The 18,846-nt window shown below is 43.3% G+C and overlaps 1 protein-coding gene across 2 annotated transcripts in view; it reads right to left on the reverse strand.

The window, feature by feature from the left end:
* Nav1 (neuron navigator 1) overlaps positions 1–18,846 on the reverse strand; it is a 237,966-nt gene that overhangs the window by 31,875 nt on the left and 187,245 nt on the right. For both annotated transcript variants that reach the window (XM_090341438.1, XM_090341437.1), the window contains 3 exons: positions 3,657–3,795; positions 2,952–3,249; positions 1,020–1,713 (listed from right to left, as the gene is read on the reverse strand). In XM_090341438.1, coding sequence (XP_090197564.1) covers positions 1,020–1,713; positions 2,952–3,249; positions 3,657–3,795 — 1,131 coding nt within the window. The remainder of the gene's footprint in view (positions 1–1,019; positions 1,714–2,951; positions 3,250–3,656; positions 3,796–18,846) is intronic.

The raw sequence follows: 18,846 nt of genomic DNA on the forward strand, positions 1-18,846 counted from the left end.
TGGGAGACTAGTATTTTACCAGACTTAAGTCATCCCTTTACAGGCTTATTAGGGACATAAAAGATGAACGTGTAAATAAACATAGTAAAGCCACCCATACAAGTGCTAAAGATAGGGTAAATGTTGGTAGCAAATGGCACAAACAATTAAGGTTTTTTTTGTGGGCGCTGTCACTGAGCTCTTCAGCTCAAGGCTACTGCATTACCCCTTGAACCATGGCCCTACTTCTGTTCTCTCTCTGGTGATTAATTGGAGATAAGAGTCTCATGGACTTTTCAGTGCCTGGGCTGGCTTTGAACCCTCAGGTCTCAGCCTCCTGAGTAGCTAGAATTACAGGTTGAGCCACTGTGTCCGGCTTAACAATTAAGTTTTGATTATAGTTTGTTCTTTACTTTTTGGTTTTGTACCATCATTGGGGCTTTGAACTTAAGAGCCTTGTACTCTTGTTTGGCTTTTTCATTCAAAGTTGGTACTTTACCACTTGAACTGGTTAATTTTCTGCTGGTGAACTGGAGGTAAGAATCTCAAAAACTTTCCTGGCTTCTCAGATCTTAACTTCCTGAGTAGCTATGGCTATAGGCCCTTGAATAGTTTTCAATGAAAGAGCAGAAACTTGACATACAGGGTTCAGGAAATGAGGATAAAGACCCACGCAAAGGCCTGGAGACCACAGTGAACAATTCATGCCATAACAAGTCTAAAGATGATAGGGCTATGAAACAGAATAAACAAATCAGAGCTGGGCACTGGTAGTTCACAGCTACAATTTTAGCTACCCAAGAGGCTGAGATCTGAGGATCATGGTTTGAAGCCAAGCTGGGCAGGAAAGTCTGTGAAACTCTTATCTTCAATAAACTACCAAAAAAGCTGGAAGTGGCACTGTGGCTTAAGAGGTAGAGCGCTAACCTTGAGCAAAGGAAGCTCAGGGGCAGTGCCCAGGACCTGAGTTCAAGCCCTAAGACCAACATACAAACAACAACAACCAAGGAAGATGAGGAGAAGCTCCTTAGTTGAGATACCTGAGAGGGGTTGGTGGCAGCTCTGCTAACTTGGTGGCTGGAGGGTGGCCTGCTTGGCTCTTGGGCGTACTTTCTGGGGAGCCAATGCTCTTCAGTGAGATGTTGTCTGTGTCCAAGGCCACTGCCTTTGCTTTGGCCTTTTCCTTTTCCCGGTCTGTCTGATTGACAGGAGCTGGAGTAGTCCGCCCGCTGGCGACCTTGGAAGGCTCCTTCAGTCTGGAGGGTGTAAGACCTCCCTGTTTTGTGCTGAGGAGACTGGGGTCAATGCTGCTGCTCACAGGGCGAGGGCCACCCCGACCGCCGGTCACACTCATAGAACTGGACTTGGCAGGCCTGGGCAGGCTACGGTATTGGATGTTGGAACGGGCTCCAGGAGCCAGGAATCCAGGCTCTGCACTATTGGACACATCCAAGCTGGTTTTGCGTCCGTTTACTGGCTTGACAGGGATGCCTGAGGACTTCTGGATCTTACTGAGAGTAGCTGAGCCACCTGTCTGCATGACCGTGGCTGTGCCTGTGGCAGGAGGAGGCTTCTTATAGCCAAAGGATCCTGAAGTGGAGGGACGCGCGATGCCCGAGGGAGGTTTCTTAGCATCACTCAGGCGGTCCCGGCCAGCATCTGAGGAGGAGCGCTGCAACCCGGTATTCTTCACTGCCAGCTTACCCTTGTCTGTAGCTTTACCTTCAGTTTTGCCTGCAAGAGAATAGGAAATGACACAAGAGGAACCAAAATCGTAGACGTCTTTTTCTCTCTCTGCATGGGAGAAGGGAACCATTACTAGTATAGAGAATTTTAGAGGCTTCTGTGCGGGTAAAAGCAGATAATGGGGCTGTGTCTTGCCAAGGGACTCTGGGTGGAACAGGTGAGGAGCTTTTGTTATTTTTCTGTTCTCCGAGTAGGATGGTTCGCTTTGGCTAAAATGGCAGAGGCCAGCACAAGGATGAGTAGGAAGGAAATGTGTCTAACCAGTTGGACAAGGAGCTACGGAGCAGGGTAGGATATGTCTAGTTGGACAAGGAGCTGTGGAGCACAGTAGGTATATATAATGGCAATGAGAGAGTTGAGGAAAATGCTGACAAAGGCCACTGGTAACCCAAGGGTCCTGCTTTGAAGGCACTGGAAGGTGCTCTCTAGCCATCTGATGCTGTTTCCTTAGGACAGTCCTGGAACGTCAAGAAGCATCTTATGAAGTACAGATGGGAAAGGAAAGAATGAAGGTCTCTGAACAGAACATACTCTCTCCCTCTTCTGCCTCATTACCTGTGTGATGGTAGCCCAACCACTTGACCTTTTTTTTTATTGTTCTATTTTGGTTTTGCTTTATTTTATTTATTTTGCCAGTCCTGGGGCTTGAACTCAGGGCCTGAGCACTATCCCTGAGATTTCTCAAGGCTAGCACTCTACCACTTGAGCCACAGCATCATTTTCAGTTTTTTCTGTGTATGTGGTACTAAGGAATCAAACCCAGGGCTTCATGCTTGCTAGGCAAGCACTCTACCACTAGGCCAAACTCCCAGCCCTGGTTTTGTTTTGTTTTTATGTGCCAGTACAGAAGCCTGAACTGAGGTCACTCACATTCTTGCTTGGCTTTCTTGCTCAATGTTAATGCTCTTCTACTGGCATTCCACCTTTGCTTCTGACTTTTGGTGGTTAATTGTAGGTGAGTCTCTTGGATTTGTCTGTCTAGGATGAATCCTCAGATCTCAACCTGACTAGCGAAGATTATAATACCTGGCTTGCTACTTGCTACTTAAGTCTGTAAAATGGAGCTAGTAATACATTACTTTTCTAAATTAAGAGGACCATCACAAAGATCAGATGAGAAAGCATTATGCAAACATTTGTTACTGTCCCACAGATTAATGGCCATAAGGAGGAAGAACCAAAGAGCTAGGTTGGCACCCTTATCCCTTCCTTAATTTTGGGCTCACCTGCAACTTTGAGGGCGCTCTGGGCTGTATGAGTGATGGGAGAAGTGACAGCCACTGGTGGGGTCTTGCCTTTCTTCAAGGACCCTGGATGTCCCAGGCTGATGGGCTTTTTCAGTTCTCCACCTTTGGATGAATCATCACAGCTCTCAGGTCGTTCCCTTCGCCACTTCGAAGTCCCAGGCTCCATCTTCAGGCTGCCACTGTCGTACTCCAGTTTTTTCGGGGTTTTCTCCTCTGATTCACTAAACCAGCTCAGCCCACTTTCTGCCAGGGAGCGTTTCTCTGAGTCTGTGCGCAGCTAAGGAGAAGAGCAAGAGGGAGCATGAAAAGGAGGAAGAGCTAACCCAGGGGATTTATTTTGGTGATGGGCAGCCTATATTATCCCAGAGTATTAAGTCAATCCAACGTCTCTACCCACATGTGTAAGGCTTCATAGAGAAGATAACATGACTCTCTTAGGGTTGGAAGGGCTCTTAAACACAACACTCCAGATGGGTGTGAGTACAGAATACAGATACTCTGACAACATTTACTGTCTTGGAAGCTTTAGCTTTTTTTTTTCCCCCCTTTTTCTTTGGCAGCTCTAAAAGAACTTGGCTAAAATCCTATAGGAACAATCCTGTGGAGGGAATGTGTATGTACAAATGCACACACAGGCATTGCCCAGCCTCCCTTGAGGCTCATCAAGTTTGCACACACACGTACCACTACTGTAGAGTTCCTACGAGAAGCAGTGGGAGTCGTTGGGAGGGAGTTGAGGGAGGAGCTGGCATTGAACTCTTCTGAGCTGAGGTTGTCCGAAGCATCACTAAGCCCACTGCTGATGGAGCTGCTTTCATCCCAGCTGCAGGATGAGAGAGAACAACAGTGAACACGTAAAACAAGGTGAGGAATAAGCTTTCCATATTGATGGAAGAATGCTTTTAAGATCTTTCCAGACCATTCTTCCAGGGGAAGAAACCTTGGGCTGTGTACTCTGGGTTTACCAATAATTCAAGCATGAACCACCAGCACCCAGCCATACCACTTTCTTGTTCAATTCTTGTTTCAGTGTTTCTTTTTGATCATATTTAGCCTCTAGAACCTTCCTTCAAAGGTTTTGTATTCAGTCGTTCCCTGAAAATGCCTTCAGCCTTCACTTCGGTGTCCAACTAAAATTGGACACAGGAGCATGTGTTCATGCTTGTAGGAATTAATTTCTAAGTCCTCATATCTGTGTTTAGAGCAGGCTTGTTTATGAGCTTTGCATGTGTACAAAGACTAAAGAGGCTGGATTTATGTGTGTGTGAAAGAGAGGGAAAAAGAGAGGGGGGGAGGGAAAGAGAGAGATAATTAGTTGTTATTTGGAACATTGTTCCCCCCTCCCTGTTTTTTAAAAATTTATTTTGAGTTTCAGATTATGGAACAAAAATCAGCCATACAAGTCATCGAACAGCCTGGCCCAGGTTTCAGCTGGCCTCTCTCTAATTCCTATGCTGGGAATAGGAAAGTGGGTGGTTTGGACATTTGGCTGTTCTTGCTCCATAGTGATTTATTTGTATTTGTATAAATACACCGAGAATGAGCAAAGAAAGAAGGAGGGTTAGAATAAGAGTTATTTAGATTTTATTACTATTAAATATAGCTATTATGAAATGACACCCAACCCTCCCCCAGAACATATGTTAAATCTCTCTTTTGTGTTGGACTAAAGTATCACCTCCCCCATTTCACAGGAAGAGTAGATGGAGGGGAGATCAATGCTGATTTTATGATGCTATCAGTTCTTATGGGTCCAGATAAGATCTCTGGCAAGCAAACAAACAAACTATTCACAGCATGTTCTCTTAGGTCGAAGACAGAGGAAGTCTGTAGCACTGAATCTTTCATCTGAGATTAATTATCAGTAATCAAGGTCCTGGACCAAGTAAGCCCTTGCTACAGTCCAGACTTCCAAAATGAACCTTCCTTCCCTCTACTTTATGGCAAGCTTAGTGCTGAAAGGCAGCCGGAGTTTATCTTGTCGGTGTTCAAGTTTTCCTTTTCCAAAATTCCTCCTAAGCTCTTTCCTATGAGAAGAAAAGTATAATCCTAAAAGTATCAGAGGAGATTGGCCAGAGAAATCTAAGGATTTCCTAGCAAAATTTTCTCCCACATTCTGAATAAAAGGACAATTAATATTGCTTTTTCTTTACATGGGTAAGAATCTCTTTTGGGGCACTCCAACGGAAAGAGCCAATTTCCTTTTCTTTCTTTTCTTGTTTTGTGGGTCATGGGGCTTGAACTCTGGGCTTGGGTGCTGTCCCTGAGCTCTTCAACTCAAGGCTACTGCCCCACTCCTGAGCCACAGCCCCATTTCCCATTTTCTAGTGGCTAGTGGAGATAAGAGTCTCACATTCTTTAGTGCCCTAGCTGGCTTTGAACCATGATCCTCAGATCCTCCAGAGTAGCTAGGATTATAGGAGTCAGTGCCCAGCTCACATTTCCTTTCTTAAAAAAGTAAATATGCTTAAGGGGAGGGTGGGAGGGAAATGGGGACCATGTCATGAGAAAGGGTATCAATGTTTGTGAAGTTATGCACCTTCTATCTGGTGAATATAATGTAACCCTTCTATTAATCACAATAAAAATTATTTTAAAAAAGTAAATATGCTATAATGAAGATTCATAAAAATATAACAAAAACCACACCTTTCCTATCCTTTCTTGTGTGTGTGTGTGTGTGTGTGTGTGTGTGTGTGTGTGTGTGTGTGTTGGTACTGGGGCTTGAACTCAGGGCTTGAGTGCTGTACTTGAGTTTTGCACTGAAGGGTGCCACTCTGTCTTAAGAGCCACAGTTCCACCTCTGGCTTTTTGCTGATTAGAGGGTGGTAAGTCTCATAGTCTTTCCTGCCCAGGCTGGCTCTGAACAAGGATCCTCAGCTCTCAGCTTCCTGAATAGATAGGGTAGTCAGGATTACAGATTTGAGCACAAACCCTTGGCATTTGTTTTTACTTCCCCCTTGTTTTACTTCCTTTTTTTCCTGTCAGTCATGGGGCTTGAACTCTGGTACTGGGCTCCATCCCTGAGCTCAAGGCTGGTGTTCTACCAATTTGAGCCACAGCACCACTTCTGGTTTTCTGGTAAGTTTTTTTGTTGTTGTTTTTGTTTGTTAGTTTTTTTTTTTTTTTTTGGTGGGCCAAGGGGCTTGAACCCTGGAGCCATAGCCCCACTTCCCCTTTTCTAGAGATTAATTGGAGATAAGAGTCTCTCAGTCTTTTATGTCCAGGCTGGCCTTTGAACCTCAATCCTTAAATCTCAGCCTCCTGAGTAGCCAGGATTACAGGCGTGAGCCACCCAGCCCTACTGGGTAGTTACCTTTCTGAGAGTAGCTGGAGGAAAGGATCCCAGAGTCTAGAGACTTTTTACATAAATGTTTAACCTTTTCTACTGATTTTAGTTTTATCACTATTTCCACAAAGGTACCTGATGTCACCAATTATCAAACTTTTTTTCTTAATTTTCAAACTTTTTGAAGTGTATAGGGTATCAATATGAGTTGCTGTTGCTGCCGATGTTTCCCACGACTGGCTTTGTGTTTAGCTTTAAGGTTAATAGATTAGTTCACACTTGTCATTCTGATTTTCAGCACCCCAAAATCTTATTATTCCTCTCTTTCTATGTAGTCAGGCAAAAGGAAAGACAGGATGGTGTGTGTGTGTGTGTGTGTGTGTGTGTGTGTGTGTGTGTGTGCAGAATTGGCTATTGCAGAAAGGAAATTGAATGAATTCTGAACATTTTGAAACACATGACTCCTTAGTATAAGAATAGAAAGTCTAGGGGCTGGGAGTTTAGCCTAGTAGTAAGAGTGCTTGCTTAGCATGCACACAGACCCAGGTTCAATTCCTTGTACCACATACATAGAAGAAGCCAGAAGGGGTAGTGTGGCTCAAGCAGTAGAACCCTATACTTGAGAAAGCCGGAAGGACAGTCCTCAGGCCCTAAGCTCAAGTCCTGGGATTGACAAAAAACAAAACAAAACAAAAGAACAGAAAGTCTTTAGAAGAGGTTGCAGCATTTATCTGCTAGTGAATTAGAGCACTAGGGTAAATGCTTGGTCACTGAGGTAAGCAGGGATGAAGAAAGGTAGCTTAGATATGGCACCAAAAAAGAATAATGAGGAAGACAGGGCTCAGGACATTGCCTATGCTGTTTGCTAGAAAGAATATGTGGTGGTGGTGGTGGTGGTGGTGTGTGTGCGCGCACGCAAACGTGCACGCACGCAGGCATGTGTGTCAGCCAGTACTAGGGCTTCAACTCAGGGCCTGAGCACTGTCCCTGAGCTTTCTCACTCATGGCTGGGGCTCTACCACAGCTCTACTTCCAGCTTTTTGGTGGTTAATTGGAGATAAGAGTCTCATGGAGATTCCTGACCAGGCTGGCTTGGAATCTCAGTTCTGAGACCCCCCCTTCCTGAGTGTGATCTTGGGCACTCAGCTAAGAAAGTATTTCCATGTTCATTCTAAGGAAGATTTCTTACTACCCTCTTATTTCTCTCTGTATTTGTTCCTCCTATCTGCAGATAAGAGAACTGGGTAGCAATAAGTGTGGCCTAAATCTACTAGGACACAAAAACAGAAGAGACCTCAGAGACCTTAATATTCTTTTACAGTCTAATTTCTTCCTGAGTCCAAACAACAATCACTAGCAGGCAAGTGATACCTGAGAGAAAGGATGTAAAAGTTTTCATTTGGAAGAATTTCTCTAAGAACAAAGACATCTTATCATTTGTATCCACTTCACAATGGAAGAGGAAATTAATATGATAAGCTTATGAAAGGTGAAGTTAGCTACAAAGGGGCCAATGGAAATGAATCCCTTTGTCAGTGGAATTCTCCAGAGCAGAAGATTGAAGCAGATTACACAGGAAAATGAAAGAATTTTCTCTTCAGGATATTTATTTGGCCATTTACTGTTCTATATCCCCTAATCCATCTTCACAAGTTATACTTCTCATTCTACTAACAGCATCCTCTTTTCTTCTGTTGTTTCATCAAAACTTAGGCAGTCTTCCCCTTCTTTTTTCTTCATCCTTCTCATCAAGAACTCTTGCTTGTCAAGCTACAGTGGCTCATACCCATAATCCTAGCTACTCAGGAGGCTGAGATCTGAGGATCTCAGTTCTAAGTCATCCCAGGCAGAAAAGTCCATGAGATTCTTACCTTGAATTCATCAACAAAATACCAGAAGTGGTGGTGTGGCTCAAGTGGTAGAGAGGCACCCTTGAGTGAAAAAGCTAAGAGAAAGGTAAAGAACCTGAGTTCAAGCCCACAAAAAGAAAAAGAAGGGGCCGGGAGTTTGGCCTAGTGGTTAAAGTGCTTGCCTAGCATGCATGAAGACCCAGGTTAGATTCCTTGGTACCACATATAGAAAAAAGTCGGAAGTGGTGCTGAGGCTCAAGTGGTAGAGCTCTAGCCTTGAGAAAGTCCAAGGACAGTGCTCAGGCCCTGAGCTCAAGCCCAGGACTGGCAAAAAAAAAGAAAAAAAGAAAAAAAGAAAAAGAAATACTATAGTTCATACATCAAAATAAACATGAAGCACCATGAACAAGCCAAATTCAACTCATTGCCAGACCTAGGTCACGTGGTTTTAAGTGCTACTAACCCTACCTAAAGCTAAGATCTATTTTGACTGGACAGTCAATGGGCTTCTATTGTTGATAAAGAATATTGTCACTTGCATTAAAAAAAGAGGAGCTGCCCAGATGATCTTATAATCCAAATGCAGTGGAAGATATGTAAATAAAATAACACTCTGAAGATGAAGGCAACGCATATAGAGAATATAGTTTTCTAGTAAGATTGGAAAGCATGCTTTCTGCCAAGCCAGAATATTGATAAACCTAATATTATCCCATCTCTCCATTCCCATCCTCTCCAAAGTCCTATGTCCCCTAGGATTCCTATCAGATGATTGCCTTCTCACCCAAGCTTTTTACAGAAATACAGGACTGTAGGAGGAGCCAGTCCCACCACCACTGTGCAATGGTCTGTGTGCTGCTCAAGATTCTGGCATGGTGTCAGACATTTGACTTTAATGGACAAAAGTCCCATCTATCTTCAGAGAATTCTAGCTTTCCTAGTCTTGAAGAAATACCCATCAAATGCTAAGTCTTTCATGAAGCTTTCAATAATGCTTTTTAGCTGGAGAAAGCTTGTTCTTTCCTGTTTCTTACAGATCTATATCCTTAGATCTGTCAAAATATCCTGTCTTCAATTAGTCTGTAAATCTCCTCAGTACTAAATTTCCCCGAGGGCTGGGACTGAGTCTGCCATATGAGCACCTTTCGTGTATAGAGAAGGCCCTCACTTGTGGACTGGAACTCTTTGCTTCCATAAAATTAGAAACACATAACCTCAGGAAAGAGCTGATACATTAATGTATCTTCTAAGAAGGACTATAGTTTGTTTTTTAAATAACCTTGGTTACTGGGTGAATTTATAAATCTTTTTCTGGAGTTTTCAGTTTTCTACTGAAATTCTTAATCCAATCAACAATACAGTTCACCTTTTTTTCTACTAGGTCCTTATATACCCATTTATGAACACTTGCCCGCGAATTCTAGCATCTAAGTTACCTATAGATCTGTTTCTATTGGTTACTTATCCTCCTCAGTTAGTTTGTTTCTTCCTGAGTCTTGTAACTTTCTAGGATATGAACCTAAAAAAGGACACAACCCTTCCTCCATCAGGCTGCTAGGACTGAGAACTGGGCCTATTGAACCCATGAAGGGCTAGGGCTTTGGTTAAACTTACTTGTCCACTGGTTTCAAATGGTCCAGTGACAAAGTGTGAACTATCCTTGAAGCAGGTCCTGAGCCCTAACATAGAGAGACTCCAGAGAAAGAATGAGCCAGGCAATACACTGTTTAGCTTCCAAAAACACATGAGGTCAGGCGTAGTAGTATGGTAGTATGGTCCTGAGCTCCAGAGATCTATCCTTCTCAGTGTCACACAGCCCAGTCACTAGGTTTTTGGCCTACTGCATTTTCTTTGCTGGCCACTTCTATCCACTTGGTGACGGTTCTTTTTTTTTTTTTTTTTTTTTTTTTTTGCCAATCCTGGGCTTGAGCTCAAGGCCTGAGCACTGTCCTTGGACTTTCTCAAGGCTAGAGCTCTACCACTTGAGCCCCAGCACCATTTCTGGCTTTTTTCTATGTATGTGGTACTGAGGAATTGAACCCGGGTCTTCGTGCATGCTAGGCAAGCACTCTACCACTAGGCCAAACTCCTGGCCCTCAGTGACGGTTCTTGTACTTTGTAATCCTAGTTACTCAGGAGGCTGAGATCTGAGGATTGTGGTTCAAAGCCAGCCCGGGCACTAAAGAACAAGAACTTGAGACCCTTATCTCCAATAATCACTAGAAAACCGGAAGTGGAGCTGTGGCTCAGGGGTAGGGAGGTAGCCTTGAATTGAAAAGCTCAGGGATAGTGCCCAAGTCCAGAGTTGAAGCCCCATGACCCCCCCCCAAAAAAAGTGTCAGTTCTAGGGCTTGAACTCAGGGCCTGAGCACTGTCCTTGGGTTTTCTCAAGGCTAGAGCTTTACCACTTGAGCCACAACACCACTTCTGAGCTTTTCTATGTATTTGGTACCAAGGAATCGAACCCTGGTCTTTGTGCATGTTAGGCAAGCACTCTTACTACTAGGCCAAACTCCCGGCAGTCTTTAACAACCCCCTTGCCTTGTTCTCAGATTGCCCTGTGCTGTGCTGCATTGCCTCTGTGTACGTAATGAAGGCCATGTTCATACTGAGTAGATAGGGGGATGTCCCCGCCTTCTCTGACCTGCCCTCAGCTTCAACTCAGTGCTAGTGTACTTAGGGAAGGTCTCATAATTAAGAATTAGGGATGAAAAGCTGGGAGGGGTGGCATAGTGGTAGAGTGCTTGCCTAGCACGCACGAAGACCTGGGTTCGATTCCTCAGTACCACATACATAGAAAAAGCCAGAAGTGGTGCTATGGCTCAAGTGGTAGAGCTCTAGCCTTGAGAAATTCCACAGGCAGGGCTCAGGCCCTGAGTTCAAGCTCCAGGACTGGCAAAAAAAAGTTATTGAAAGAATTAGGGATGAATGGATATGTATTTGCTTGTGATTAGGGTTTCTTACAGTTAGCACACTGGTGTCCTTCCAAAATTGGTATGAAGTTAGTCTGTGGTGGGTTTGGGCTTCCTTGGGTCCCATGAATCCTTCCCTCCCAGGAACAGCTTATCCCTTCCTCCTGCAACTTCAGTTATAATGTCTTACACACACACACACACACACACACACACACACACACACACACACACATACACACAGTTACAATATTTGCCATTTGTCTCACTTAGTCCTGTAATTACATAAGAATTAGTTATTGAGACACTATATCTTCCTGTTCAATAAATTAGCCCCTTGAATGCCCTTGGAATAAATAAAGTCCTTCTTCATCTAGGCTATGAATGGCAACTGATTATTCTCCTTGTTTGCTCAGCCTCTTCCCAGCACTGACAGACAGTCTAAGGAACACTGTGGTGGGCCCCATCTCCTCCCAGGGTGAAAGCAGGGACTGTGAGGAGCCAGCCCCACAGAACACTGCCCTGTCTGTGTCTGTGCAGACACGTGGCAATGCACGCGGCAGGCATCACTTCTCCCCGCTGGGAAAAGCACCGCAACTCACACAGCTCTTGGCTAGGACTGGCCACCCCTCCCAGACCTTCCTCGCACTTTCTGCTCCCCACATTCTGGATAAGCTACTCCACTGAACCAGGATGGCCAAGGGTGTGGGCAAGCTAAGTGGAAGGGTGGACTAGCTTGTGACTACATCGGAAAAAATTCTGTTGCTTCTTTGTCACAGCATGATTCTCAAAAGTCACGCTTGAACACTGAATCCCATAGTTCTCCTTCTGTCCAGATTATGCATGCCTGGCCAATCAGTAACTGAGTCTCTCAGCTGATTTACTAGTTAATGGATAAGAGCTTGAGGTATGGAACTGTCCTTTCTACTCTGGGAGCAGAGAAATATCTTCAGTGCAACAGATTGGTTATAAAAGCTTGCTTTCTCTCTCATTGCTTCTTTCTAGATTACTTTTCCTCTTTAGGAACTGAAGTCTATTGGATCTCTAGGAGATACATAGGACATCTTGCCTTCTCACCTAGGAGAGAAAAGAGGTAGCCTTACAATCTAAACTGGAAACAGGCTTCAAGACAGCTGTAAACTGTTTGACTAGACAATGTACACAAGTTAGAGAACTCAATCATTAAACCAATCATGAAAAGAAGCCAGAATCAGAGGCAGAAGTTTTTCTAGTCTCCATCAGTGAATCAACTAATATATATATATATATGCTGGATTCTATCAAATACACTTACATCAGATAGGACAGGGGTAAAAGATTCAGAGCTATAACTTCATACTACCTCTATGCCAGAGTGGATGGACGGTGGCTATGTTAGGCAGCCAGTCAGTAGACATCCAGAAGTTAAATAAGAAACAATGATGGGCCAGGAGTGTGGCCTAGTGGTAGAGTGCTCTCCTAGCATGCACAAAGCCCTGAGTGTGATTCCTCGATAAAAAGCCAGAAGTGGTGCTGTGGCTCAAATGGCAAAGAGCTAGCTTTAAGCAAAAAGTGTCCTAGGAGAGTGTTCAGGCCCCAGGACTGGCCAAAGGGGGAAAAAAAAAAAGGGAACAATGACAAAATGTAAAGACCAGCATCTGATAGACAGGATGAGTAGGAGGCTAGCAAATGTGATAATGTAGGCAAAAGTGTCAATAAGCCAGGCAGGGGCTGTTTGCCTCACACCTGTAATCCTAGCTACTCAGGAGGCTGAAATTTAAGTAGGGTGGTTCAAAGCCAGCCCAAGCAGGAAAGTCCTTGAGGCTCTTATCTCCAATAAACAACCCAAATAAAAAATAAAAATAAAAAAAAGCAGGAATTGGAGCTGAGACTCAAGTGGTAGAGCCATAGCTTTGGGCAAAGAAAGCTCAGAGATAAAACCCAGGCTGGGAGTTCAAGCCCCAGGACTGGTTAAAACAAAACAGCAACAAAAAGACTGTCAATGAATAGGTTCTGCCCCCCCCCCTTAGTCCTGGGGCTTGAACTCAGGACCTGAGCACTGTCTTTGGGTTTTTGCAAGGCTAGAGCTCTACCACTTGAGCCACAACACCATTTCCGGCTTTTTCTATGTATGTGGTATTGAGGAATCGAACCCATGGATGGGAGTTTGGCCTAGTGGTAGAGTGTTTGCCTAGCATGCACGAAGACCCAGGTTCAATTCCATGGTACCACATACTTAGAAAAAGCCAGAAGTGGTGCTAAGGCTCAAGGACAGTGCTTAGGCTCAGGGCCTGAGGACTGGCAAAAAAAAAAAAAAAAAAAAAAAAAAAAAAAAAAAAAAAAAAAATATATATATATATATATATATATATATATATATATATATATATATAACGAGTCTAACAATGGATCTATTCTCTGAGGAGGCTAGCCTTTGTGGCTACAGTGGATGGAATTGACCTCAGTGAGTGTGCTTCTGTGGACCAGAATTCATTCCTCATACTTGCTCTGGTCCTAAAATTTTCTAGAACATTCTTGGAACAATACCCAGCTTTCCTTGCTCACTACCTAGAGAAGATACTTGGCCACATGTGACGGATGGGTGGGCTAGGTTAGGTCTTATGAAATTATTAGTGCTAGACTAGGAGTTTGGCCTAGAGGTGGAGTGCTTGCCTAGCATGCACAAAGACCCGGGTTCAATTTGTTGGTACCACATACATAGAAAAAAGGCAGAAATGGTGCTATGGCTCAAGTGGTAGAGCTCTAGCCTTATGAAAGCCCAAGGACAGTGCTCAGGCCCTGAGCTCAAGGCCCAGAACTAGCAAAAATAAAAAAGAAAAAAGAAAGAAAGAAAGATTGATTGATTATCAGTGTTGTGGGTACAAAGTGGTTCAACTCCAGGTATGCTTATTTGCAGATTTTAGTCTATGTTTTAGCACTTGTTGATTTCTAGAGTCTGAGAGTGGACTCTAAACTCTTAGTAGGAAGAGACCAAGCTCTAAAAAATCTGAGACAAATGATGGAAATGACAATTTTTCACAGTCTAAACTTAGTGTAACACTTTTGACCAAGAGAATATGTTTGGGACTGTCCTCAATCCAAAGTTCCAAAGATACCTCTCTCTTCACTCATCATCTGAGCTTTCTCCAGGCCATTTCTGGAAGTGAGCCACTTGGCTGCTAGCTGTGCCATACATAGTTCCTTAGGGCGACGTAACCATGGAGATGTGAGCTCCCATGCAGGGAACTAACCCGTGGCGTCTATCTCTTGCCCCTGCAACAAGTGGGCTCTCTCCTGTGTTGTTGCTGGTTTTTCTTTTTTTTTTCTTTTGCTTTTGCTTTGTGTTTTTGCCAATACTGGTACTTGAACTTTGGGCTGGGCACTGTCCCTTAGCTTTGTCACTCAAGGCTGGTGCTCTACCACTTGCGCCACCAGCCTTTAGGTGGTTAACTGGAGATAAGAATTTCTTGGGGGCCAGGAATTTGGCCTAGTGGTAGAGTGCTTGCTTGGCATGCACGAAGACCCAGGTTCAATTCCTTGGTACCACATACATAGAAAAACCCAGAAGTGGTGCAAGTGGTAGAGCTCTAGCCTTGAGAAAGCCCAAGGACAATGCTCAGGCCCTGAGTTCAGTCCCCAGGACTAGCAAAAAAAAAAAATCTCATCGATTTTCCTGCCCAGTCTAGCCAGTCTAGCTAAGAACCAGGATCCTCAAATCTCAGCCTCCAGAAGAAATCACATAAAGTGATATATTAATAATTTCTAATTTAGTCCATTAATAATTTCTAAAGCAGTTACATATTAAAATAATACTTTTAATTTACTAGGTTGACTAGTGAATGTTATATAAGGGAGAATGATGGAATGGGTGACACCAACCAAGATTCACTGTACTCCTAAATTAATATATTGAATAGAAACTCCTTTATACAACTGCTGAAGGATATAAGAAGACAATGAAAAGAAAAGGACATGTCATAATTAATCTCACCTTTAAGCAATATTTCTGTTAGAAAATCTAAAATTATATATGTGGCTTTTTATTACATGTTTATTAGAAAATACAAATTTAAGTGTGTGGTCAGTACAGTGTCTGCTGTGGAAAGCTGGAATTTGCCAGCTGCTATGGCAGTCAAATTTGGGCCATGACTTGAAAAAGCTATGGTCTGCAGTGAACCTTCATTTGATTCTTCACTTCAGGGCAGCAAGTATGGCGGAACTGTCAGGTGGACACATTGGTTAGCCACAGTCTTCTGAGAAGATCCAATAATTGTTAAAAAACAAAAAGAAGGATTTAAAAAGATAATAGAAAAATAACTTTAAAATAATGGAAGAATTTAGAGTGTAATTGGGCAATTCTATGATGATTTGCTTTGAAAATTCATCAAGACCACCTAGAAAAAACTTGCCATGTTCTCAAAGTCAGTTACCTCTCTTGCTCCTCACCCCACTGTGGCCTCAGAGAACTCCAAGAGCAAGGGGGAGTGGAGTGTCTGCTTCATTTCAAGTCTGTGGTTTGGCTAGGATCACAGCAAGCCAGCCTGATCTGGCCAACAAAACCAGGCAATGGGAGAAGAGGATGAATTGCAGAGTGAGAGATTTAGAGGAAGAGAGGGTGGAGGGAACACAAGAGACGCCAATGTACATGATTTAGAGTTAAAAGTCTGCCAAGTCTTAAGAGTAAAAGGTGACTATGAATAAGGGACTCTGAAGAACAAGGTACTAGAATCTTACAGAGAACTGAAGGATGTGTACAAGTAGGAGAATTTATTTGGCCCTCTTGATACATTGGCAGTAAACACATACTATTCTATTCGGGAAAACAAATGGTTTCAATAAGTTGTTAAAAGATACATCCTAAAATCTAGTTGGAGTCCCAGAACTATTTAATGTGTTCAACTCTCAAATGCTGAGGATAATTTAATGAATGAACAATGGGCTAGGGATTCCCAAAGCCAGACTTACATCTTACACAATGGTTACATGGCACTTCTGGTAATACTGAAAAGTAAGAGAAAATGGTCATAATACTTTTGAAGGCTCCCCATCTCCACTTTAGGGTATCTAAATGGAAAGGTTGCAAAGATAAATTCCACAGATTTTTGAAATATTTCCTGAAGATCAAACTTCAGTGAAGGGAAAGCCCAGAAAAGTATGTCCTGATATTTTCTTGCTCCTTGGTCATGGTGTTCAATTCTGAAGCCACAGATTTCCATTGTTGGTTTTTTTCTCTTAAGTCACTCTGCTGTAATTTCTACAGTGACTAACAAAGTTCCCTGTGGCAAGTAGAAAAAGAGTCAGAATAAATAAACACAGTGCTAGTACACTACCAGGGAACAAAATAAACCACCCTGATGTTCACTTAGAGCATCTGTGTGTGCGTGTGCATGAGCCAGTACTAGGGCTTGAACTCTGGGCTTGAGCACAATCCAAACTGGAGCTCAAGGAGAGTATTCTACCACTTGAGCTGCAGCACATCTTGTGGCTTTTTGATAGTTAATTGGAGATAAGAGTCTCATGGACTTTCCTGCCCAAGCTGGCTTTGAACTTTGATCTTCAGATCTCATCTTCCTGAGTAGCTAGGATTACAGGAAGGAGATACCAATGCTTGGCTCACTTAGAACATGTTTTTTAAACTACGGCTGATGATACTTGATATAACAAAAGAGTAAGAAAACCTGTCTGCTTCATAAGTTTTAGTCCCAACTTTTGTTCATTTTGGCTCTTCCTTGATGAAGTTCTCACCACTTTCACCATCTGGTTTAAATTCATTCCTTCCTACAAGGATTAAAAAAATTTTTTTATTGGGGAAGGAAAAGAGAGAAAAAAATGAGGGGAGGGGTAGCAATGTTCATCAAGAAATGTACTCGATACCTTCTGTGTGTACCTGTACCCTTTGTACATCACCTGGACAATAAAATTAAACTTTAAAAAGTATGCTTTCATGTGTGTGTGTGGGGGGGTGGGTGTACACACTTATTTGTTTGTTTGTTTAGTCAGTCATGGGGCTTGAACTCTGGGCCTGGACACTGTCCCTGAGCTCTTCAGCTCAAGGCTACCACCCTACCCCTGGAGCCACAGACCCACTTCCTGTTTTCTAGTGGTTAACTGGAAATAAGAGTCTCACGTTCATTAGTGCCTGGGGTTGGCTTTGAACCAAGATCTTCAGATCTCAGCCTCCTAAGTAGTTAAGATTACAGGCATGAGCCACAGTTCCCGGCTTTATTTTTTCAGTACTTTTTTGGGGTCAGTTGTGGGACCTGAACTCTGGGCCTGGGCCATTGTCCCTGAGCTCTTCAGTTCAAGGCGACACATTATTATTATCATTATTATTATTATTATTATTATTTTTTTAGTGGTGCAGGAGAACCAGAGGCTCTGGTCTCAGGAGAACTCCACTCAGTCAGAGTGGTAGAAGGAACATCTACTGGCATAGGGCACTTAATGATCTGGAGAATCTAATAGTTAAAAAATTCTCTGAGTTCAATATTCTGGTATCTGATCATATTTCCAACATGTGTACATAACCCAGAAACATTTGTTTAAAAAGAAATGTCATAGCCGGGTGCCGGGTGCTGTGGCTCACGCCTATAATCCTAGCTACACAGGAGGCTGAGATCTGAGGATCAAGGTTCAAAGCCAGCCCAGGCACAAAAGGACCTGAGACTCCAATTAACCTCTAGAAAATGGGAAATGGGGCTTGGCTCAAGGGTAGGATGGTAGCCTTGAGCTGAAGAGCTCAGAGACAGTGCCTAGGCCAAGTTCAAGCCTCATGACTGCCCCCCCCCCCACACACACACAAAGAAAGAAAGAAAGAAATGAAAAAAGAAATGTTATTTTGCCTCAAAAGAAATGTCATTTTGCCTCATACATTACTTTTTCCATGTTAGTATTTAACTTTTGCCCCCAAATAACCCCCGTTATGCCAGGGACTGAACCCAAGGCTTTCATATGCTAAGCAAGTGCTATATCACTGGGATTCAGCCCCAAACACTGTTCTCTCCCTCCCCAAATGGACTAGTGTTTAGAGTTGGGGATACTTTAGGAAAGTAATAAAGGTTAAATGAGGTCACAAGGGTGGAACTCTGCTCTGGCAGCACTAGAGTCCTCATGGGAAGAGGAAAAGACTGGAGCGCTCTCGGGGTTCTGTGCACAGAGGAAAGACCGTGGGGGACACACTGAGATGACAGCTGTCTAGAAGACAGGAAGGGAAGTCACCAGAAGCCAACCCTGCTGCACCTTGATCCTGTACTTCCAGTCCCTGGAACTGTGAGGAAATACATTCCAATTTAAGTCACCTGACTTGTGGTATTTTGTGGTGGCAACCTGAGCAGGCTACCGGAATTAAGTGATGGAAATGAACATATTTATGCACACATTAATATCCGCATTGGGATACAGTGAACATCAACTACTTCCCCAATTCAGGTTAGCTTTCACTTCACCGATTGCTAATGCTGGCTTTCATTTTGTTTTGTTTTCTATCATGATACCACAGGTCACTTCACCTGAAATAAAAAACCCAGTTCCACCAGTTGAAGCTATGAACTAAGAAAGTCAAGGAGTCAAGCAACATGGAAGAAAGGATCGCTGCTGCTCTATCTTGGCAAGCATAATAAACCCAGAGACGTTCCATGTTTCTCTGGTGAGAAGGTTCTATTTGTGTTCCTCTAATGACATGATACACAACTGCTCAGCCTGCAAAGAGCTTGGATAGCACTCTGCGGACCCCAATGGGTGTAATTGGATTAGAGGTATCAATCGATTTTATTGGGATCTTAATGCGGGAAAGGGTAATTGCAGGGTATTTGGGGGAGAGACAGGGAAGTGAGAATCTAAGGGGA

This window comes from Megascapheus bottae, chromosome 10 (genome assembly GCF_031878675.1).
Source record: "Megascapheus bottae isolate mThoBot1 chromosome 10, mThoBot2.hap1, whole genome shotgun sequence".
NCBI classification, from domain to species: Eukaryota; Metazoa; Chordata; class Mammalia; order Rodentia; family Geomyidae; genus Megascapheus; species Megascapheus bottae.